The following is a 24,964-nucleotide window of genomic DNA, read 5'->3' as shown; positions in this document are numbered from 1 at the left end:
TTGATCTTCAGGTTCCTCCTCCTTACCCTGAGGCAATATCGTCACCTCTCCTACCATCAAGGCTCTTCGTCCCACCAAGTCTATTATCAAGGCTTCATTCAGCAAGGCCACCATCTTCCACTTAGTCTAGCCAGACTCACACCACACACCATCAAGGCTCCACCACACATCATCAAGGCTCCACCACACATCATCAAGGCTCCACCACACACCATCAAGGCTCCACACATCATCAAGGCTCCACCATACATCAAGGCTCCAGACCACATCATCAAGGCTCCTTCCCACACCATCAAGGCTCCTTCCCACACCATCAAGGCTCCATCCCTCTCTATTTAAGCTCCACTCCACACAGTCAAGCACCTCCCTGTCCACCCCCTCCGTTCACCCCCCCACCCCCCGTTCCATCCACCCCCACCGTCTCCATTCCCCCGTTCCATCCACCCCCTCCGTCCACCCCCTCAAATTCTCTGTACCTGGAAGGCAGCACCTCCCCATCCACCCCCTCCGTCCACCCCCTTCATCCACCCCCTCCGTCCACCCCCTTCATCCACCCCCTCCGTCCACCCCCTCAAATTCTCTGTACCTGGAAGGCAGCACCTCCCCATACACCCCCTCCGTCCACCCCCTCCATCCACCCCCTCCGTCCACCCTTTCCATCAACCCCTTCCGTCCAACCCCTCCGTCCACCCCCTCCGTCCACCTCCTCCATCCGTCCACCCCCTCCGTCCACCCCTTCCATCCACCCCCTCCGTCCACCCTTTCCATCAACCCCTTCCGTCCAACCCCTCCGTCCACCCCATCCGTCCACCTCCTCCATCCGTCCACCCCCTCCGTCCACCCCTTCCATCCATCCACCCCTCCGTCAACCCCCTCCATCCACCCCTTCCGTCCACCCCCTCAAATTCTCTGTACCTGGAAGGCAGCAGCTCCCCATACACCCCCTCCGTCCACCCCCTCCATCCACCCCCTCCGTCCACCCTTTCCATCAACCCCTTCCGTCCAACCCCTCCGTCCACCCCCTCCGTCCACCTCCTCCATCCGTCCACCCCCTCCGTCCACCCCTTCCATCCATCCACCCCTCCGTCCACCCTCTCCATCCACCCCCTCCGTCCATCCACCCCCACCGTCCACCCCCTCCGTCCACCCCCTCCGTCCACCCCTCAAGTTCTCTGTACCTGGAAGGCAGCACCTCCCCTGTGTGTGTGACAAGTGTGTCCACCAGTCCCCGAGTCGACTCAGCCTCACCCAGCGTTCCCCATGACCTTTTGTGTCCCCCATGACCTTTTGATGTATGTCCCCCAGAGGCCATCAGCTCTTCCCTCTCAGATTGTCCGATATCCACAAATAAAAAACCAAGAAGCAATATGAGGATAAAAACACAACCCTATTTCCTTGTTTACAATGTTTTCTCATGAAGTCAATTCAAGCTTTTAATTTTTGTGTTGCCAAGGGCTATCAAACACTCTTCAATTCCTAGAGAAGGATTGGTCAGTACATATCTATACTTCACTTTGTCAAGGGTTGTTTTCAAAGGTTTGTTAGGAAACGTTTTGTTGTTGTAAGACGTGTGAAAGTTCAAGAACTAACTGAAGCATATTTTATTAAATGTCCTCGCACTTGGTGATGGTGGCTGGGAAGGGATAAAGTATTTTCCATTGTAAATGTATTCAGTATGTTTTAATGTTCAATTCAGCATTGGCCCCAGTGGGGGTGTTTTTAACTCTCCATGACTGCAATGGAGTTGCTCACCGACTCACTCACTCACTTCACTCACTCACTCACTCACTCACTCACCCACCCACCCACCCACCCACCCACCCACCCACCCACTCACTCACTCACTCACTCACTCAGCAACCCATGCTTTCTGTAACAGGCAGCACTGCTTGTCATAAGAGGCAACTAACAAGAACGGGTGGTCAGACTTGATGTGCATGACGTCAATCACTGGATTGTCTGGTCCAGATTCGATTTCTTTTTACAGACCGCTGTCATATAGCTGGAATATTGCTGAGTGACGTTAAACAACAAACAAACACTCCCTCACTCTTTACTTGTAGGCCACATGCCTTTTTTCTTTAAACAGAACACAACCTAGGTGCAAACAGTCTATAATACATCATCTTTGCTGTTGTTTTTTATACAAGATCAGTTTTTACATAATTGCATACTGTCAACGTTGGAGTATTGTGTTCTTACAGCTTTGGCATGAAACAAGTAATTTGCTGTACTGATATGGATAGTATTGCTTTGCGATGACAGTAGTGTATTAAACTTCAGAATATTTGGGAAGGACAAATTAAGGAAGAATCATATTCATTTTTTATATGGTTTAAGTTACAAACTTTAAATTGTCTCTCTTTGAGGTAAGTTATCAAAGTTGCACAAAATTAGCATATTCCAAATGAAGACTTGTGTGTGCAAAGTATGTTGAATTTGATTGCCCAACACATCTTACACTGTCAGCACCAGATGACATCTAACACTGTCAGCACCAGAGGACATCTAACACTGTCAGCACCAGATGACATCTAACACTGTCAGCACCAGGTGACATCTAACACTGTCAGCACCAGATGACATCAAACACTGTCAGCATCAGATGACATCAAACACTGTCAGCATCAGATGACATCTAACACTGTCAGCACCAGATGACATCTAACACTGTCAGCATCAGATGACATCTAACACTGTCAGCACCAGATGACATCAAACAGTGTCAGCACCAGATGACATCTAACACTGTCAGCACCAGATGACATCAAACACTGTCAGCATCAGATGACATCAAACACTGTCAGCACCAGATGACACCTAACACTGTCAGCACCAGATGACATCTAACACTGTCAGCACCAGATGACATCTAACACTGTCAGCACCAGATGACATCTAACACTGTCAGCACCAGATGACATCAAACACTGTCAGCACCAGATGACATCAAACACTGTCAGCACCAGATGACATCAAACACTGTCAGTACCAGATGACATCAAACACTGTCAGCTGTAGATGACATCAAACACTGTCAGCTGTAGATGACATCTAACACTGTCAGCTGTAGATGACATCTAACACTGTCAGCATCAGATGACATCTAACACTGTCAGCTGTAGATGACATCTAACACTGTCAGCACCAGATGACATCAAACACTGTCAGCTGTAGATGACATCTAACACTGTCAGCACCAGATGACATCAAACACTGTCAGCATCAGATGACATCTAACACTGTCAGCACCAGATGACATCTAACACTGTCAGCTGTAGATGACATCTAACACTGTCAGCTGTAGATGACATCTAACACTGTCAGATGTAGATGACATCTAACACTGTCAGCACCAGATGACATCTAACACTGTCAGCACCAGATGACATCTAACACTGTCAGCACCAGTAGACACCAAACACTGTCAGCTCCAGATGACACCAAACACTGTCAGCTCCAGATGACATCTAACACTGTCAGCATCAGATGACATCTAACACTGTCAGCTCCAGATGACACCAAACACTGTCAGCGTCAGATGACATCTAACACTGTCAGCATCAGATGACATCTAACACTGTCAGCACCAGATGACATCTAACACTGTCAGCACCAGATGACATCTAACACTGTCAGCATCAGATGACATCTTACACTGTCAGATGTAGATGACATCTAACACTCTCAGCACCAGATGACATCAAACACTGTCAGCACCAGATGACATCAAACAAAGTCAGCATCAGATGACATCTAACACTTTCAGCACCAGATGACATCTAACACTGTCAGCACCAGATGACATCAAACACTGTCGGCACCAGATGACATCAAACACTGTCAGCACCAGATGACATCTAACACTGTCAGCACCAGATGACATCTAACACTGTCAGCACCAGATGACATCTAACACTGTCAGCACCAGATGACATCTTACACTGTCAGATGTAGATGACATCTAACACTCTCAGCACCAGATGACATCAAACACTCTCAGCACCAGATGACATCAAACAAAGTCAGCATCAGATGACATCTAACACTGTCAGCACCAGATGACATCTAACACTGTCAGCGCCAGATGACATCTAACACTGTCAGCGCCAGATGACATCAAACACTGTCGGCACCAGATGACATCAAACACTGTCAGCACCAGATGACATCTAACACTGTCAGCACCAGATGACAGTTAACACTGTCAGCACCAGATGACATCAAACACTCTCAGCACCAGATGACATCTAACACTGTCAGCACCAGATGACATCTTACACTGTCAGCACCAGATGACATCAAACACTGTCAGCACCAGATGACATCAAACACTGTCAGCACCAGATGACATCAAACACTGTCAGATGTAGATGACATCTAACACTCTCAGCACCAGATGACATCAAACACTGTCAGCACCAGATGACATCAAACAAAGTCAGCATCAGATGACATCTAACACTGTCAGCGCCAGATGACATCAAACACTGTCGGCACCAGATGACATCAAACACTGTCAGCACCAGATGACATCTAACACTGTCAGCACCAGATGACATCTAACACTGTCAGCACCAGATGACATCTTACACTGTCAGCACCAGATGACATCTAACACTGTCAGCACCAGATGACATCTAACACTGTCAGCACCAGATGACATCTAACACTGTCAGCTGTAGATGACATCTAACACTCTCAGCACCAGATGACATCAAACACTGTCAGCACCAGATGACATCAAACAAAGTCAGCATCAGATGACATCTAACACTGTCAGCACCAGATGACATCTAACACTGTCAGCACCAGATGACATCTAACACTGTCAGCACCAGATGACATCAAACAAAGTCAGCACCAGATGACATCAAACACTCTCAGCACCAGATGACATCTAACACTGTCAGCACCAGATGACATCTTACACTGTCAGCACCAGATGACATCAAACACTCTCAGTGGAGTTTCAGTTGGTTGGACAGTTGTTGGTGTTAAACTCATCACATGGGTTTGATTTTGCTGCAGGATGAGTATAGGCTGCTAGAACTGAGAAGAGGATGAGTATAGGCTGCTAGAACTAAGAATGGGATGAGTATAGGCTGCTAGAGCTGAGTAGGGGATGAGTATAGGCTGCTAGAGCTGAGTAGGGGATGAGTATAGGCTGCTAGAACTGAGAATGGGATGAGTATAGGCTGCTAGAACTAAGAATGGGATGAGTATAGGCTGCTAGAGATAAGAATGGGATGAGTATAGGCTGCTAGAACTAAGAATGGGATGAGTATAGGCTGCTAGAGATAAGAATGGGATGAGTATAGGCTGCTGGAACTGAGAATGGGATGAGTATAGGCTGCTAGATCTGAGAATGGGATGAGTATAGGCTGCTAGAATTAAGAACGGGATGAAAGGATTAATGGAATGGGGTTGATTGTTTTTATCAATATATGCTCTGGTGACTGTACAAGAATTAGATTGGCAGATTCTTTGTGGATGTTTCTTTTCATGGCTGTGATTCATGTTACCTTGAGACAGACGTCAAATGCACACATTACCTGGAAGTGAAGTAAAGTGTATAATTCTAGTTCAGGGCACATATTAAATCCCAAACAGTGCATACTCTTTGCCTGCAGATTATATCTATTCACATGTGGAATAATACATTTTCATAATCAGTTTCCTCCATTTCATTCAATTCAGTAATAGGTTACCATGGTAACGTACATGATGTTTACTTCAGAAATACTTCGCACATTTCCAAAAGTGCGACCTCAAGGAAAGGATTTATATATGTGATTATACGGATGGAATGTCAGCACATGTTTGTTTCCTCTGCTGTGTGTTGAGAATGCACTGTTTCCCTACCACTTATCAAAGGTCAGTGCTTAAGGCCAACTAAAACCGCTGATCTTCATTGACACCTTTGGCGACCAACAAAGCTACATTATGTCTTCCCTAGCCTCTGGACATAGTGCTTGGAATTTTATTTATGTGACTATGGTCAGGTTAAATTTGCAAGTGATTGCTTTACTTTCAGATTTTAAAGATATTTTTGACAATTTTAAGGATGAACATTCACTATCTGAAAACATGAAATGAAAGAGACAGGAATTGATTTCGGATGCAGTTTAATTTGGAGATGATGTGTAGTTGTGAGGATAATATTGTTGCTGTAATACTACTCCCCAGTAGTTAAATCACAAGAATAGAGTTCCCTGGGCTGAAGTTGGAAATGTTTTGAGATTCTCAGATAAGAGATGACGTAGATTAAGCTGCAAGTCTAGCTGCAAATTGACACATCAACATATCAGTTTCTGGCATACATCTCTATTTTTGACACCGGAGAAACTGAATCTATGCTACCTGTTCCAGTGTAGTCACAGTTGCAAGCAAGAGAGGATTATGATAATTAAGATGTTCCTGAATCTGATGGTTTTCATGCTGTTCATGACTGCCTCTGTGGTCTAATTTAGTGGTAGAGTTTCCGCCCAGAGTGTGGAAGGTCAGGGATTGATTCCCGGCCGTGTCATACCAAAAGACATTAAAAGATGGTACTTGTTGTTACCCTGCCTGGCACTTGGCATTAAGGGGCTAAAACAAGGACTGGTTGGCTCGGAGTCAGTATACTGTGTCTGAGTGGGGTATTCTTTCCCAGCGTGTGACACCTTCATTACACTCAGGGTCACATCATTGCCGTCAAGTGTGGGTGCAGGAGTTTCAAGAATCTTGAAATTTGCCCTCTAACCCCAAATGTAGTAATGTTTATACTTTTTTTTGCGACTTTTTGGGATGCCATCATAGCCAATTTTGAAAATGTTTCAAGTGACCAGATTTCTCGGATGAATTTAACTTTTCGTATGTTTAATCAGATTGGTTTGAGATTGCAGACAAACGGAATTCACGCAACCCTCCCCTTGCATTCTTACTATATCAATTACATGACAGTTGATAATGAAAATAATTTAGCTGGGGTGAGAGTATTCGGCATCATGACTGTCATCACTTGTTTGTGAACATAAACATGGTGTCCTCATAGACTAATAAACAGAAATCTTCATGGACTGTTGGTGTCCTCATAGACTAATAAACAGAAATCTTCATGGACTGTTGGCGTCCTCATAGACTAATAAACAGAAATCTTCATGGACTGTTGGTGTCCTCGTAGACTAATAAACAGAAATCTTCATGGACTGTTGGTGTCCTCGTAGACTAATAAACAGAAATCTTCATGGACTGTTGGTGTCCTCATAGACGTATAAACAGAAATCTTCATGGACTGTTAATACAACTCTCATATAGTTATATTGAGACATCGTTAATACTGACTTTGATGTTCTCAGTGAAACTGTCCTGATCAACAAAGTTATGGATTAACAAATCATGGTAACATATCAGGGTTCATCATTTGTCCCCAGTGTATTGTTTCCGTCAACCGGATGGCATTGTTGATGTCATCTGAATCTTTTGTGATGTGGGCGGTCGGGTAGCCTAGTGGTTAAAGCATTCGCTCATCACACCGAAGACCCGGGTTCGATTCCAGACATGGGTACAATGTGTGAAGCCCATTTCTGGTGTCCCCCACCGTGATGTTGCTGGAATATTGCTAAAAATGGCGTAAAACCATACTCACTTTTGTGACGTGAGGTCGGAATGACGTCACACTAGAATCAACCTCACAGCTGAAGATTGTTGACGTCATTCGACAAATTGTGGTTCCGATGCTGTTGCTACTTGCTGTCCTTATTTCTCGCTCAGGAAATATCGAAATTTAGACACTCGTGTCGTAAATATTGCATGACATGAACACTCATATAATATCCTCTATATATGAGATAGCTACATGATAAATCAGAAAGAGCAATGAAGAATAAAGTGTTTTATTTCAAGATAAAACTCTGTTCTACAATGACATCATTTCCGGAGATTTAAACATGCGCTCGCAACTTGATGACGTAAATTGGAAGACGTTATTTCTATAGGGAAGTGTCTTGTGAGCTGTTCACCACAGGTTTAGCTGGGTAACGTAGGGAGAATAAACTGTGAGTGGTTTATTCTCCCTGCAGTCACAGTTTTATTGTACGATAAACAACTCTGACTCGTTTATTTCTTAAGTATAATGTAAGGGTGCTGGAAGATGGGCTTTCTGGATTAACAGGGTCTGGACTATCAAAGTTTCACTGTGTATGGATTCTTTTTTACTATACTACTCAAAAGAAGTTAAGGAAATTGGAATGACAGATTATGTATTGTAATATGAAAGAAACAGGCGTTCTTTACTTCTTTTGAGTAGTATGTTAAGACAGTCCTTTTGTATTGGGGGCACAAAAAGAATGAACTTCACATTTTTCCCCATGTTGGAAAACGAACCTGTTTTCAGTGTGCCAAGCCCACGATTTAATATATAGGTTACCCAACTGCCATTTGTTGTTTAACGCCACACTCAGCAATATTCCAGCTATATGATGGCAGTCTGTAAATAATCGAGTCTGAACCAGACAATCCAGTGATTGATATCATGAGCATCGATCCACGCAATTGGGATACTATGACATGCATCAACCAAGTCAGCGAGACTGACCACCCGAACCCGATAGTGGCCTCTTACGACAAGAATAGTCACCTTTTACGCCAAGCATGGGTTGCTGGAGACCTATTCTACCCTGGTTCTTAACGGGTCCAGAATAATAAAGAAATGGAAACCAGAGGTTTGTATGCCCTGGTTCTCGTCCATTGTTTTGGACTGAAGGAACCCTTGGTCTTATGTATTATAAACCAAAATTTGTTCGTTCTGATGCTGTGCTCTTAAATCGTAATTCCGGAAATTACATGTGCTTGAAAAGCTGCTGTTAAAAAAGTTTGTTAATTAATGAAAGGAAGGAAAACAGCTTTCACATGGATTTACTATACTCCTTAGGTTTCTGGAGATAAATATTACCAGTGGGTTCCAGTGTATCACTGTCTGACATTTCCCACAGAATGATTTACTGCAACTGCATTCCGTAATATGCCTGAAAATGTAATTAAATGTTGCCATTTATGTTCAAAGATGTTTAATTAACCATGGTATGTTGTGTAATGAAATATTACGTTGGGAAATGATTGTTATACTATTTCAGTGTGAGTTGTTGAGCGTTTCGCTGCTTGTCTCAGGTTTCTGTTAATTTTCTCCTCGGTGGTATAGCAACCAGTATTATGGAATTTCATTACAGCAGAAATATACAGAATTAGTTTTAATTAAATTTTGGATTTGGTATTATTTCACAATACATTTTACTTTGAGATAATGATTGAGTTCTTATAGAGTATTATTTCATGACTTAAGTTATGATCTGCATGAATCATCAGAAATATTATCACTCTATTTATTTATGTCAGTCTTAGTTGATGCTATTCCGTTTGTAAGTGGATATCTAACAATCTGTTTCGGGAGAATTGCACTGTTTTGTGATTAAGTGCTTGTGTACCCATATCCTAGTAATTTGAACATGGATGATTGGCTTCAGTAGATATACTTCCAGATAGGTGGGGATAGATATAGAGATTACCACCCTACGTCATGAGAAGCGGGGACATTGAGGGAGTTGGGTTTGCACCGCCAGGCCCACTTCATTCTGAAGTCTTGTGTTTGGAAGATCCACAGATCCACTCGCCTCACTATAAGACACAAATGAGGAGACATTTTACAGTTAGAAGGAAATGTGCTGGAAGAAAATATTTTCAGGTTAAAAATGTGACGTCAGGAATATATGGGATAATGTGTTAGCTAGATATGTGTTTTTGAACTTGGAGGTTGTTTTGAGGTGATTGTGTTATAATGAGGTCGTAGTTTATATAAAACTATATTGTTTCCCCAGTAGGCATACATCCCCTGAGGTTGCCAGCAGTGTTAGCGAGACTTAATGGCATATGCAAATGTTATTTCCGGAATTTCATATGTACACTCTTACATGTGAGGTTGAGAAGAAGCTGGTTGTCGTCACTGTCACTGACCATGTGGCATAGGACGTGTGGGGTGTCACTTGTTACCTGCCTTAACGAGGAGCACCAGCAGATGTGCTGAGACAGGTGACTTGTACACAGGTGAGACTGTACTGAGAGGAAGCATGTCACAACACTGAGGATACCTGGCAACTGAACAGTTATAACATTCAGGAGAGATGTTATAACAGTGGAGACATTTATAACATCGAGAAGTGTTATAACAGGAGGAAAGTCTCAAGAGATAAATAACTGGGGAGAAATTTAATAACATCCAAGAGAGCTGTGAAAACGCAACGAAGAACCGTGATATTATGATATTAAAGACAACTTAAGATACTTTGTGAAGAATTTCAACCTGACTGACGACTTATTCAGGTCACAGGAAACTGATAAAAGAAGATAATTTCACTGAAGGGAGCATGAGATATTTACAAGAACAACTTCATCACACCACCATTAAGGAAACTGTCATATACCTTTGAAGAATATACTGGCAGCAGAAAACTACTACCACTGATTTTGTTTCTGTTCTCTGACCTGAAAACTTTTATTCAAAATCCTATGTTGCATAATGTTTTAAGTGTGCTTAATATAGAATTTATCAACTTTTATTTTATTGAGTTTTCTTGGTTTCGATGTCTTGTGAGATAAAGGGGTTATGTTGTTGACACTCAGCTGATGCTGTCCACTGCTTCAGGCAATATGGAGGTTTGTGCATAACAAGGTAAATTTTGAAAGTTGGTGAAACTGAATTTGATTTTGGTATGGAGAAATGCAATTATCTCACAGCAAAACTGGGTAATTGGACACAGAACATTATATGAGCGTGCCTTTTACATTTGACATTTGTTGGCAATACTGCTTGAAACCTAACAGCACCCTATCACCGTCAAGCCTTATACTAGCCGGCAGACTACTGGTCTTCATGGTAACTGTTTTGCAACAGGTCTGAAACATTGTAATTTGGGACTACGAATATAGGCTATCCACTAATTCTCTCTCAGTTTGCTTGAAATCGGAGGTGCCAATGTTTGACAAAACAACTAAATCATCACCGGAGTGTGTCGTAGGAAACTCTGTGAAAGAGCGACACAAAATGTTTAATGGTACGGAGGAAATCGGCATCCAGTGTGACTACGAGGATATCTACTGGGTAAGTTGATAGCTTTTGAATAATTATGAACTGAATTCACCTGGGAAAAACATAATTGTGTCATTGCTGTTGCAATGAACGGTTCTCAATTGGCTAGTTTTAATGTAAGAGACTCAGGTGAGCCATGTTCAGCACCACAAGGCTAGGAAATGAACTTGTCCACAAACTAGTTGCTCACATGTCAATTACAACTGCATTCTTTGTGAACTGGAAGAAAATGTTTAATCTTGAACTATTCAGTGTAGTAGGATTCAGTTCAGGTTGATTAAGATTTAAATGTAATTAGTTGTCAAGTGGTAGTACCTAATTGTTAAAAGTTTCATGCATTTCTCTTTCGGATCCTTAGGCCATGAAAAAATTAAAATTCATCAAATCACCAGGCTTTATTTTCACAGAAGGCATAAGATTAATTTCAACTTGGTAAACAATGGCTGGGTATTTTGGTAAGAAAATATGAAGCAGCACATTTCTGTTATTTGTTGAACTTAAAACCTTTTTTTCAGGACATGACCTAAACTCTTCGACACCCTAAAAGAACAACCTGTCTAGGGCCTGCATTATAATTAGCAGATAATAAGACCCATTGTTTTAACTTTTCATATGTGTATGGTTTTGCTCAATAAGTTTCAGACTGACCATACATCGGGGATTTAGAAAAGATTTAATTCCGTTGCATCATTCAGCAAACGTTCATCTTTATGGATAACAACTTCAGGTTTATTGCAGATAGCGACTTTTCAATGTAGATTCTTTCACCGTTATTAAGCTAGAGCTCTGGTATGTTTCCTTATTTACTCACCAACCTCTAGAATGCCAATCAGATGCTCAGCAATTAGGTCTATTTGTGAAAAACCTTTTAAATGCATTTTCTTATCCACCAATTTCAAATTTTTGTCAGTGAACTGAAAAGACGAAGTTCTTTTTGAGCAGCATGTTAGCGTAGTAGAGAAACCAGATCCCTTAAGCTGTGCTCCTGCAAGGCTCATTTAAGCAGGTGTGTATGGGTATAAACACACACGCTATAGATGTTAGTCACAGTCAGAAGTGTTACTGGGAGCATCTTAGGCCTGGAGGATGTGATGATGTCCTCTACAAAGAGGGGGATTGAATTGTACGCAATTACCAACTGGATGACAGATTTATTTCGTTTGGACTTTGAAACATTAATCACTGCCTCTGTGGTCTAGTGGTAGACGTCCGCCCGGAGAGCTGAAGGTCCAGGGTTCGATCCTGGGCCCCGTCATACCAAAAGACATTAAAAGATGGTTCTTGTTACGCTGTCAGACGGATTAAAGGGCTAAAACAAGGACTGGTCGGCTTGGAGACAGTATACTGTGTCTGAGAGACAGTATACTGTGTCTGAGTGGGGTATTCATGTTAAACTGCAGCATGGTATCTCAGTGGGCTAGCACTATGAACTCAGCAATAGTCTGGACTACCAGCAACCACATGTGCATGCGGGGCACTATATAAGTGCAATAATCTTGGACGCAGTAAAAACACCATTCCTGAAAATGGTGGCACAAGCAGCAGGCTGTGGTTTGAAAACCAGGATCTCTTCAATGTTTATCCCGACTGAGAGACTCCTCCCTCTCTCCTCATAACAACACACACACACAGGCACACAAAAAATAACTGAAATACTGTTCAATGCAGCATAAACCTCGCTCACTCTATCGTAATATATTTAAGGAAATATGTGTATTAACATGATTAAAAACTTAATTAAGAATTTGCAGAAATGGTATAAATTTTCAGAATGTGAGCATATACTGGCAATTCTGACTTGCCCATCTCAGTGAAAAAATAGATTAAAGATAACTGTGTAAAACTACTTTAATTCATTGAATCATTTGAGCGTGATCTTCCATTCTTATCTTAGTGATGTGGATGTTTGAAGCCAACCAGGACATCATTAAGAAGCTGCCGTGTCAGTTTGCATCTAGCTACTCCATGATGATGACTTGATTTCACCCTGTAAAGATCTAGCCTTCATGTGGAGAGAGTGTCGTATATTACATTTAGTACACCCAGTGCTCACCAGGGGGCAGTAATTAGGAATATTACATTAAGTATTGGGAAAATTACAGCAAAGATTTCCCGTCTACTCAACTGTAGGTAATTAGATTTGATTTCCTCTTCAGGCTATTCTGTAAGTTGTATTTTGTACGTAAAATGTCTCCTACGCAATAGGGTCTAAATTCTTTGAAAAAACCTCAGGTGTTAACGGAAATTATCGACAAGGTATTGAAGTAAATGCAGTATGGTAATCACCTGTCACCTGATATCCTTCAATGTCTATTTGTAATGGTGAGATCACCGGATATCCTTCAATGTCTATTTGTAATGGTGACATCACCTGATATCCTTCAATGTCTATTTGTAATGGCGACATCACCTGATATCCTTCAATGTCTATTTTGTAATGGTGACATCACCTGATATCCTTCAATGTCTATTTGTAATGGTGACATCACCTGATATCCTTCAATGTCTATTTGTAATGGTGACATCACCTGATATCCTTCAATGGACTTTATGCTCATAACATTCAGCTACTTGTGACTTGATACTCATAACGTTCAGTTACTCGTAGTGACTGATGCTCACAACGTTCAGTTACTCGTAGTGACTTGATGCTCACAACGTTCAGGCACTCGTAGTGACTTGATGCCTACAACGTTCAGTTACTCGTAGTGACTTGATGCTCACAACGTTCAGGCACTCGTAGTGACTTGATGCTCACTGCATTCAGTTACACATGACTCGATGCTCATAACATTCAGTTACTCGTGACTTGATGCTCATAACATTCAGTTACTCGTGACTTGATACTCAAAACGTTCAGTTACTAGTAGTGACTTGATGCTCATAACGTTCAGTTACTAGTAGTGACTTGATACTCATAACGTTCAGTTACTCATGACTTGATGCTCACAACATCAGTTACTCATGACTTGATGCTCATAACATTCAGTTACTCATGACTTGATGCTCATAACGTTAAGTTACTCATGACTTGATGCTCATAACGTTCAGTTACTCGTGACTTGATGCTGACAACGTTTAGTTACTCATGACTTGATGCTCATAACGTTCAGTTACTCGTGACTTGATGCTGACAACGTTTAGTTACTCATGACTTGATGCTCACAACATCAGTTACTCATGACTTGATGCTCATAACATTCAGTTACTCATGACTTGATGCTCATAACGTTTAGTTACTCATGACTTGATGCTCATAACGTTCAGTTACTCGTGACTTGATGCTCACAACGTTTAGTTACTCATGACTTGATGCACATAACAGATCTGTTTCGCACAGTGACTGAATGCATCCTTTGCCCCATGGAGATCTTAATGTTATTTCATATTTGACTCAAAAAAGTCCTAACAGATACAGTGTTGTAGAATGCTATCCCATGCCTTCTTGGTTCTTTGTAAGCATCTTTGATTATTATTAATTAAACAGATTAAAAGCTATCATTATTATCATTAATTAAGAGTATGAAAAAATGTCCATGTTTTGCATTAACGTTCAGTTATTCGTGGAACATCTATAGATGGGATAGTTGGTTTAATTACCAGAAAAACATGCATATGTAACAGAATGTCTGTTCCGCTCTGCCGAACTGGCCAACTCTCGCTGACAGTGGGCGGAGAGCGGAACTGTCAAGTGAATGTTGACATGCTGGCTAGATGTGGCTGACAGCGGAGCTTCCTGGCCTCCAAGATGCTGGAGGTTGTCCGGGATGGCCCGATGATATACTTCCTGGTTCCAAGGACAGGCTTGTCAGAGCTGCTCATTGCCACTACAGGGTCACATTTCTCCCTCTTTGAAGTTTTAAAAAATGACAATTAAAACATTGTATAACAGTTGCGACAGGAGTTGGAGAGTGAGAAAATAAGGACATTTGGGTAATTTTTTTGGAAATATTAAACGTAAACGCTAAAGCATAACCATCCTCGATTATTCACCATAACAGATTCCATTTGGCATAAATGGCACAATAGCAGAGAAAAAATGGCCAAAGTTGAACCCATTAGGGATTCAAACCTGTGCATTAGTGTGATGATCAGTGTGATCGTTTGACCAACTGCTCCAAATATGGCAAGACTAAGAGAGGAATGTCTGGCAGTCTATGTGATAAATAAATTTCAGACTCGTGGATCGATGCTCATGGTGTCAATCACTGGATTGTCATATAGCTGGAATATTGCTGAGTGTAGTGTTAAACAAAGAAAGAAAGAATAATAAACAGGATTTTATAAAGTAATGATCAGTGTATGTCTTAATTGTTGCACATGTATTCTTGGTCAATTTAAATCTTTGGTCATTTGGTCGTTTGACATCAAATTGTTAAGTATGTAACACTCTTGGTCCGCACACCAGTGCTAAGACTGCCTTATATGGGGAGGTATGGGGCTGAAGTTTGTTTGTTGTTTGATGCGGCTCTCAGCAGTGTTCCAGCTATATGACCGCAGCCTGTGAAAAAACTGATATCATGAGCTCTGATCCAGCTGTATGTTGTTCCTATAGTAACTACTTGCTTCCCATTTCCTAGCTGTCCTGGTTTCAGGGAGGACACTCGGTCCCCAGATACTGCAACATTTTTATTGTCAGGGCCAGTCGTGCAAGTGTCTGCAGTGTGCCATGTAGAGTTGTGTCCCTTGGTCACGCCAGGGTCTGAGGGACCTGTGTTCAAATCCCATATTCATATAAACCATATTCCACCATCTTGAAGCATATGAAACAGTTCCTTTGCAAGCTTTATATGGGATCTGTTAAACATATTGTGGTCCCAGAATGCAACCAAAGTGTTTCCAAAATGCTTTATCCGCATTTGTACATCTCTTTTATGCTGTGGTAGAGCGTCCGCCCGGAGAGCGGAAGGTCCTGGGTTCGATCCCGGGCCGCGTCATACCAAAAGACGTTAAAAGATCGTACTTGTTGTTACCCTGTCTGGCGCTCGGCATTAAGGGGCTAAAACAAGGACTGGTCGGCTCGGAGTCAGTATACTGTGTCTGAGTGGGGTATTCATGTTACACTGCGGCATGGTATCTCAGTGAGCTAGCACTATAAATCGGCATCAGTCCGGACTAGTACAAGCAGCCACACACACATACACGTGCATGCACTTCGCTATATAAGTGCAATAATCTTGAGCGCGACGTTAAACCCAATTTCACCTCACCTCACCATCTTTTATGCTGTGATATTACTGAAATACTGATATACTTTTATACTGTTCCAAGTGGAGTTAAACCCATCTTCTACACTTTAATTTCTTTGTTTGTTGTTTAATGCCGCACTCAACAATATTCCAGCTATATGACAGCAGTCTGTAAATAATCATGTCTGGACCACACAATCCAGTGATTGACATCATGAGCATCGATCCACGCAATGGGATATGACGACATGCATCAACCAAGCTAGCGAGCCTGACCACCCGATCCCACTAGTCTCCTCTTACCACAAGCATAGTTGCCTTTTACGACAAGCATGGGTTGCTGAAGACCTATTCACTTTAAGGAAATATTTATTGATGGTGGTTTACAGAATATATGGAATCATTAACATTATAAAAGTTGACCTAATTACTGACTAGATGAAGGGAAGCACTATACTGCAATAAGCAAAGTCTTGTGATATAAACAATGTCAAATATCTCCATACTCTTGAAATACACATCTTCACAATGTGATTCATGTTTAATTCAATATGCGTGAAAGTTCTTCCCAAATTCACTTTGAATAGTTTTTAACCATACCTTGAGGCCCCGTCATCTTTGATGTGGCCAGTGAGCTCTTCCCAGCTCAGGGCCATGCTGTGAGGACAAAGGTGTATTCCGACATGTCGTGTGAAACGGCCATATATTGTGCTTCATGACGGTTACCCGTTGACAGCAACAGCACTGATGAAGTCTGCGCACATGCATGCTTGCCATAATTTGCATCTTATATCCGTTTAACATGCAACGTAATGCATAACACCTTGTGTAAGAGCCTTGAACTGAATCTGGGTGTATATATGATGTGTTTTATCCAGAGTGCATTTTTTTTTGTTGCTGTCAGTAGCCTAATGTTTGCTGTAATGTATTGGTGTAGAAAAAATACTTCTTAAGCTTTTGTTTAATGTTGTTGTCAGTAGCCTGATGCTTACTCTAATGTATTGGTGTAGGATTATTTTTATTAAGCTTTGATCACATGCTTTTATTTATTTTTGGTTATAATTATGTACGCATTGATTTCAGTATTTTGTGTTTATGGATGTATAAATGTGAAAAACAGAATGCACGCTTTGTTAATATGTACAATGGAGTAATGCAAGGTGTACATCTTTTCTTGTATTTATAGTTCCATAAACGCAAAACCATATTGAGAAATAAATTCTTATGAATAGGCATCTTCCCAAGGCAAGGGAGTTAACTGACTATGAATGTCAAGTTTCCACCCTTGCCGAACTAGGTTGTAATTCCTGGGTGCGATCCATACTAAGCGCCACCAGTGGCTGTTACGAGTTATGTCTCTTTTATGTCTCTGTTATGGACCAATCAGATTCCACCTCTCATATCACTTGCATTTGCTTCAAACAATATGGCGGAGCCCAGTCAAGAGCATCTGGTCGATTATCAAGATTTATATTGTGATATAACGTGTCTTACATCGCGAAGTGCATCAAATCATGTGAGCACCTTGATTAAAAACATGAAAAGATTTGGAAAATATCTGTAGACACCGAGTTGGCAGTACAAATGCTTTGCAAATCCTACAATCACCCAAAATCTGCATGACAGTTTACGAACCGGATGTCGATTTCATTACATGATTTTGATTAGGATAAGTCTGGCAAGGGTGGAAACTCCAGGACTTTTGAAGTCAGTTAACTCCCTTGCCTCAGGAAGATGTGAATAGGGGGCATGGGAGGCCCAGTCGCCTGAGGCTCAACAATTTGCTGTGCAGAGTTTTGTCCCTTAGGCACTCCATAAACCTATCATCGTGGGGTCGAGTCCGGGTTTGCCCCGATTATGTTTGTAGGTTTGTCAGCACCATACCTGTGCTCATTGGTTTCACCGAAGTGTCAACTTCATACTTTCCTCCCACATTAAGCTGACACGCCATGATATAACTGGAATACAGTTCAAAGCAGGGTTAAACCCAACTCACTCACTCACTCACTCACTCACTATTATACATACATCAACAATAATAATAACTTCACAGACTACATATTTGATCATTAACACACACAAATCTGTTGACAACAATACAAAATCTGTGACATTCAGCACAATAATGCACCACAAGCCCCGCCCATTCGATTATCAACCAATCAGGAAAGAGTAGTCCGTTAGTGGGTGTCACCTCATTGTTTTCTCAGTGTAGGGACACATAATCCCAAAAGAGATGGCTTGGTTAACCAATCAGATGCCAAGGAATCACTTGCAGTGTGTTTATTTCTAATTATTTAGAAAGAAGAAAACTGCTGTGTAATTGTAGGTCAGCTGTGAATGATGTCTGTTACATAGCCCGGGGCCCTACTTGTCACCCTGACCTTATTGATGAAGAGGTTGATGACTACTTCACCTACGGCAGTCTCTCATCACATAGATGTAGCGATAAAACATTATCATCATAATGTACATTGATTCATCACATTTTGTGTACCACCTGTCCAGTAAGATTCACTGAGTTAGTGAGTAGTGTTAAATTGTGTTTCGGAGTATTACAGTTATGTCACAGCGTGTCAGCGGCTTGATGTGGGAGGAAAGCTCGAAGTTATGTGGGTCTCAGACGTTTATCACTTTGATGAAGCCACGAGCATGGGTATGGTGCTGACAAACCTACAGAATCAGAATCAGATTGAACCAGGGATTACAACCCACAATCATAGGTTTCTGGCTAGTTACTCTCACAGTCACTGATCCATATTATTGTCCTTCCCGCCCAGCTCTCACTGTAATGCTTTAGCCACGAGCATGGGTATGGTGCTGACAAACCTACAGAATCAGAATCAGATTGAACCAGGGATTACAACCCACAATCATAGGTTTCTGGCTAGTTACTCTCACAGTCCCTGATCCATATTATTGTCCCTTCCGCCCAGCTCTCACTGTAATGCTTTAGCCCTAAATGAAGCAAGTCTAGATTTTTCCACAAGTTCTGACGACCATGTCACTAGGCTTCTTTTCACTTTAAATGTAGTTGAATGTTTTTATCAGAATTATATATTTGCAGATTGTAAATGTTGGTCTAATTTCTGGCATGCATCAGGGTTCCAGCTAGGCAAACTTCAAGTCTCTTAAATGAACATATTTTATAGAATAAACAGTTGTTAGATTATAGTTGTAGTTATTATAAATTATAATAAAAAGGGGCCATTCATTTTTAGATACTGTAGTAATCTAGACTTGGCAAATATTATAGACTTGCATGGGCTGTATTGGATAAACCGTATTTGACATAATAAGCATCCAGGGTGCTCTCCAAATTAGAAAAGGGGGGTGCTTATTAGAATGCAATTTTGGTTAACAATCAGAATTGAAAGATTGTGAAATTTGTGGTTTGGTGAACGCAGAAAACGATCTGTGTCCATATTATACCCCTTAGAGATATATGCATGTCTCTTACAAATGATACTATGTGCATGCTTTGCAGATACCGCCATGGGTGCTTATAAGAATGGGTTGCTAATTACGTTGAATAAGGTATCTGTTTCAGGGTATGTATGACCGACAAGGGGATATTGTATAATGTATTGTGATTTCTCCTTGTTTTTGTTCAGTCATAAGCAGTTGCGAATGATCGGATGATTTGTGATGTTGCTTCACACAAAATCACAAGGATGATTCTCCACTATGTGTGAACATAGTGTGAAAGTCAGTCTTGTGGAACAACTTTCCTGAGGTTTTATCTCCTGCTGTAGATGCTGGTCCTTCCACGCTGACTTAGTTGTAGTGTCCCAGGGATGGAGTGAAGATAACGATTGGCTAAATCAGCTATCAGAACAGCCGCCTGTTTTAGAGAGTATCCTGTTTAGCCTTGCATTGTTCAAGTACTTTAACCCTGTAATAATTATGGTATCACATGATATCCTTGTTGAAAATGCCTTCCTACACTGCTCCATAATGTGCAGCTATTTCTCCCTTCAATGCATCTGGACAGATGGCAGATGGTTTTATACACACGGTGTACCTGAGTTACAGAATCAGCAGTGGCTGATGGCCGTCACGTGAGGGGTTAAAAACACATGTGGAGTTCTCATTTGAACTGGTCATGTGTGACACATTTACTAACATACGTCATTAATGTTTGACTGATGTGCCATGTTCCCGTTGATATTGTTATTTGTTGTGCACGTGGCTGTTTCAACATGATGCAGGCTGACTATTGTATGTGACGGTATTGATTGTGATACTTCATGGGCGCGGGATGACCAAGACGGAGCGTGCAGCTCGTTCGCCAAGACATATGAAAGCTCATAATAGATACCAGTAGAATGTGTTCCTCATTGATCTGTGATCAACTATAGACGTGGGATCAGTCCTTGGTGCAAGTCCACAGCTGTGTGAGATCCCGACGTGGTCTGCATCCTCACTGCTCGTAGGCAGATTTACCTGTACAAGGTAGAGACCGCTGGGAGGAGGTGATGTGAGGACTACATTATAGAGGACGTCCGCCGGGAATAATGCTTTTTTCTGTCAATGAGGATGTTCTCAGGGTTACAAATTCGAACCTAGCTGGAGGATTGGCTTAGAGGATGTGTTGTGATTGCTCCAAGGGGATAAACTGGTTTACCTATTCTGATGTAATGTTTTAACAGTTCTAGGGTTTGGCAGGAATCATTTCTTGTCTATCGTACCAGGGTCACTGTGACTGACTTAGTGTATGATGTGTAATCCAAACTGAAATTGGGTGGAAATTGCTGAAAATCAAAAGTGTGTGAACGACCTGATCTGAGTTTTATATCAAGTGATGTGGATAAATTTCTAGGGATAAGGAGAAGTATTTTTGTGAAGAGCACTGATCAGGTTAACCGATGGCAATGTCCATGGAGCCTGATGATGGGGAGGACCTAGGGGGGGCGCTTGACAACCGCTACCCCCGTCGGCGATGTCGACGCAAAGTGTACATACATCGCAGTCTCAGCGAGGTAAGGCCGCACCACTGAAACCCTGGGATGTTGTAATTATGAATTAATGCTTTGAATATGATGCAAAGAATACATGTTTGTTTAATAATATATGATATTAACAATAAAATGACTAACATACAGGATTAGAAGAATTTGAAATAGAATAAAACTTGCTTGTATTTGGATTATTTAGAGTATATGTATATGTTTTTAGGAACGAGTCACCCCTTCCTTTTTCACAAAGCTGCATGCTTTAGTTGAACTCGGTACTAAGACTTGATCTAAATTCTCTTATTTCAGTTCCTTCACCTGCATGTCACGTTGCTTCTTGGGCATTCAGATGTTAAAAGTTGCATATTATTCATTCAGGTATTGATGGTTGCTGTGCCAATCTCATAGTCATTCAGGTGGCTCAGCTTAACGTATTGTCACCTTCAAACGTTTAGTTTCAGTATGAGATGTGTGTGTCATAGAATTCTTGACTTTATCCTTATGTTGGTTTAGTTCATACAAAAGATTATGCTAAGACTGGAAGGAAGCGTGGTTGACCTGGAAAGTCCTTATTGCTTAATGCTTCAACCAGAAGAAATCAATCCTTGAAATTGAAAAGGGATGTTTCCTGTTCATTGTAAACATTTCAGCTGTGATGCTCTCACAGAGGACGGGTGTGGAAGGGGCATAATCTGATCTGAATAATTAACTGGGGCCTTTCTACCCACATTCAGTTTCGCTGACAGCAATCTCCCTGAAGTGCTGATCAAAGCACTCTCACTCACTCACTCACTCACTCACTCACTCACTCACTCACTCACTCACTCACTCACTCACTCACTCACTCACTCACTCACTCACCTCACTTCACTCACTCACTCACTCTCTTCACTCACTCACTTCAACTAACTCCACTTCACTCTCACTCACTCACTCACGTCACTCACTCACTCACTCACTCACTTCACTTCACTTCACTTCACTTCACTTCACTTCACACCACACCACACCACACCACACCACACCACACCACACCACACCACACCACACCACACCACACCACAGAAATGACAAGCATCCTCTTCTTATCCCATATCTCAACTCTAGAATCTCCATCTCAACTCTAGCATCCCCTTCTCAACTCTAGCATCCCCATCTCAACTCTAGCATCCCCTTCTCAACTCTAGCATCCCCATCTCAACTCTAGCATCCCCTTCTCAACTCTAGCATCCCCTTCTCAACCTCCTCTGTCTGGGACTTGATTCATGTGGCCTCACCTCCTCTGTCTGGGACTTGATTCATGTGGTCCCGCCTCCTCTATAAGGGACTTGATTCATGTGGTCCCGCCTCCTCTATCTGGGACTTGATTCATGTGGCCTCACCTCCTCTGTCTGGGACTTGATTCATGTGGTCCCGCCTCCTCTATCTGGGACTTTGATTCATGTGGTCTCACCTCCTCTATCTGGGACTTGATTCATGTGGTCCCGCCTCCTCTATAAGGGACTTGATTCATGTGGTCCCGCCTCCTCTATCTGGGACTTGATTCATGTGGTCTCACCTCCTCTATCTGGGACTTTCATTTGGTCTCACCTCCTCTATCTGGGACTTTGATTCATGTGGTCCTGCCTCCTCTATCTGGGACTTGATTCATGTGGTCTCACCTCCTCTATCTGGGACTTTCATTTGGTCTCACCTCCTCTATCTGGGACTTTGATTCATGTGGTCCCACCTCCTCTATCTGGGACTTGATTCATGTGGTCCCACCTCCTCTATCTTGGACTTTGATTCATGTGGTCCCGCCTCCTCTATCTGGGACTTGATTCATGTGGTCCCACCTCCTCTATCTGGGACTTGATTCATGTGGTCCCGCCTCCTCTATCTTGGACTTTGATTCATGTGGTCTCACCTCCTCTATCTTGGACTTTGATTCATGTGGTCCCACCTCCTCTATCTTGGACTTTGAATCATGTGGTCCCACCTCCTCTATCTGGGACTTGATTCATGTGGTCCCGCCTCCTCTATCTTGGACTTTGATTCATGTGGTCTCACCTCCTCTATCTGGGACTTTGATTCATGTGGTCCCACCTCCTCTATCTGGGACTTTGATTCATGTGGTCCAACCTCCTCTATCTGGGACTTGATTCATGTGGTCCCACCTCCTCTATCTTGGACTTTGATTCATGTGGTCTCACCTCCTCTATATGTGACTTTGATTCATGTGGTCTCACCTCCTCTATATGTGACTTTGATTCATGTGGTCTCACCTCCTCTATATGGGACTTTGATTCATGTGGTCTCACCTCCCTATCTGGGACTTGATTCATGTGGTCTCACCTTCCCTCCTTCTGGGACTTGATTCATGTGGTCCCACCTCCTCTATCTTGGACTTTGATTCATGTGGTCTCACCTCCTCTATATGTGACTTTGATTCATGTGGTCTCACCTCCTCTATATGTGACTTTGATTCATGTGGTCTCACCTCCTCTATATGGGACTTTGATTCATGTGGTCTCACCTCCTCTATATGTGACTTTGATTCATGTGGTCTCACCTCCTTTATATGTGACTTTGATTCCTGTGGTCTCACCTCCTCTATATGTGACTTTGATTCATGTGGTCCCACCACCTCTATCTTGGACTTGATTCATGTGGTCCCACCTCCTCTATCTGGGACTTGATTCATGTGGTCCCACCTCCTCTATCTGGGACTTGATTCATGTGGTCCCACCTCCTCTATCTTGGACTTTGATTCATGTGGTCTCACCTCCTCTATATGTGACTTTGATTCATGTGGTCTCACCTCCTCTATATGGGACTTGATTCATGTGATGTGATTTAATCTCACATCATCTTTCTGGGACTTTGATTCATGTGGTTTAATCCAAGGTATTCAAAGTCCCAGGAGTTATTGGATTATTTTGTTGGGAGTCTGAAGCACCATGAAAGGTCATTCTGAATCACATGCCACTACTTTTCTGACAATGTGGAAAAAAAACAAAAAAACATTTCCATAATCGGAAGAAATATTTCCTGAAAGCAGAATTGACTGTACAATTCGGACTATATCATGAGTATGTGTTTATGAATAACTATCAAATACTGTAAACTACGGTTATAGCGAACTCAAAGGGACCACTATTTTTAGTTCATAATAACTGTAGTTCATTATAAGTATATATACAGTATACATACAACAAATGTCCGGGACTAGAAAAAAAGTTTGTTATATCGGTCAGTTCGTTATAAGCGTGTTCATTATTAACATAGTTTACTGTAGTGATGACGCCAGGTGTTCACAAAAGGTGAGTGTACTACCTCACTAGTGGCCCCCACCACAGACACATGCAAAGGCAAGTCAACTGTTCACTGGAAAGAGTCCTGGTTTGTATGCAGGAAGTTCGAGAGTATTTTCCCATAGATCCAGAACAGCAGTATGGCAATTGTGGATCTATTACACTTAATTATCCAATTACGTAAAATTGCAAGCCATGTGTCGGCATGTTGGTTGATGCTTGAGGCAAGTTCATTAAAGATTGAGCGTGAGAGTACATAGTACAGATTGTGATATTGCAAATGACTTCGTTCCTCAGTGCCAGGTATGATGGTGCTTTGTTTCAGTTGCATGTAGGGATGAGGTAAGATGTGTGAAATATGACCGTGCTTTGTTGGTATATGGAAGTAATAGAAGACTGACAGGT

At 42.0% G+C, this 24,964-nt stretch overlaps 1 protein-coding gene across 5 annotated transcripts in view; it reads left to right on the top strand.

Annotated features, from left to right (window-relative positions):
- Window positions 1-24,964, top strand: part of LOC124115246 (cGMP-inhibited 3',5'-cyclic phosphodiesterase A-like) — a 203,995-nt gene that overhangs the window by 133,710 nt on the left and 45,321 nt on the right. Inside the window, exon 1 of one of the 5 annotated variants that reach the window (XM_046476175.2) lies at window positions 10,897-11,134. The exons of 3 other annotated variants lie outside the window; for them this stretch is intronic. In XM_046476175.2, the coding sequence (XP_046332131.1) occupies window positions 11,009-11,134 (126 nt within the window). In that variant the 5' untranslated portion in view covers window positions 10,897-11,008. Of the gene's footprint in view, window positions 1-10,896; window positions 11,135-20,373; window positions 21,294-24,964 lie in introns of those variants that run through there. One more of the 5 variants, XM_046476176.2, reaches the window with a different exon arrangement.

Source organism: Haliotis rufescens, unplaced genomic scaffold (genome assembly GCF_023055435.1).
Source record: "Haliotis rufescens isolate VD_foot unplaced genomic scaffold, xgHalRufe1.0.p SCAF_26, whole genome shotgun sequence".
NCBI lineage: Eukaryota > Metazoa > Mollusca > Gastropoda > Lepetellida > Haliotidae > Haliotis > Haliotis rufescens.
Note: the sequence above shows the minus strand (reverse complement) of the source record. Positions and strands in the feature narration are given on the sequence as shown.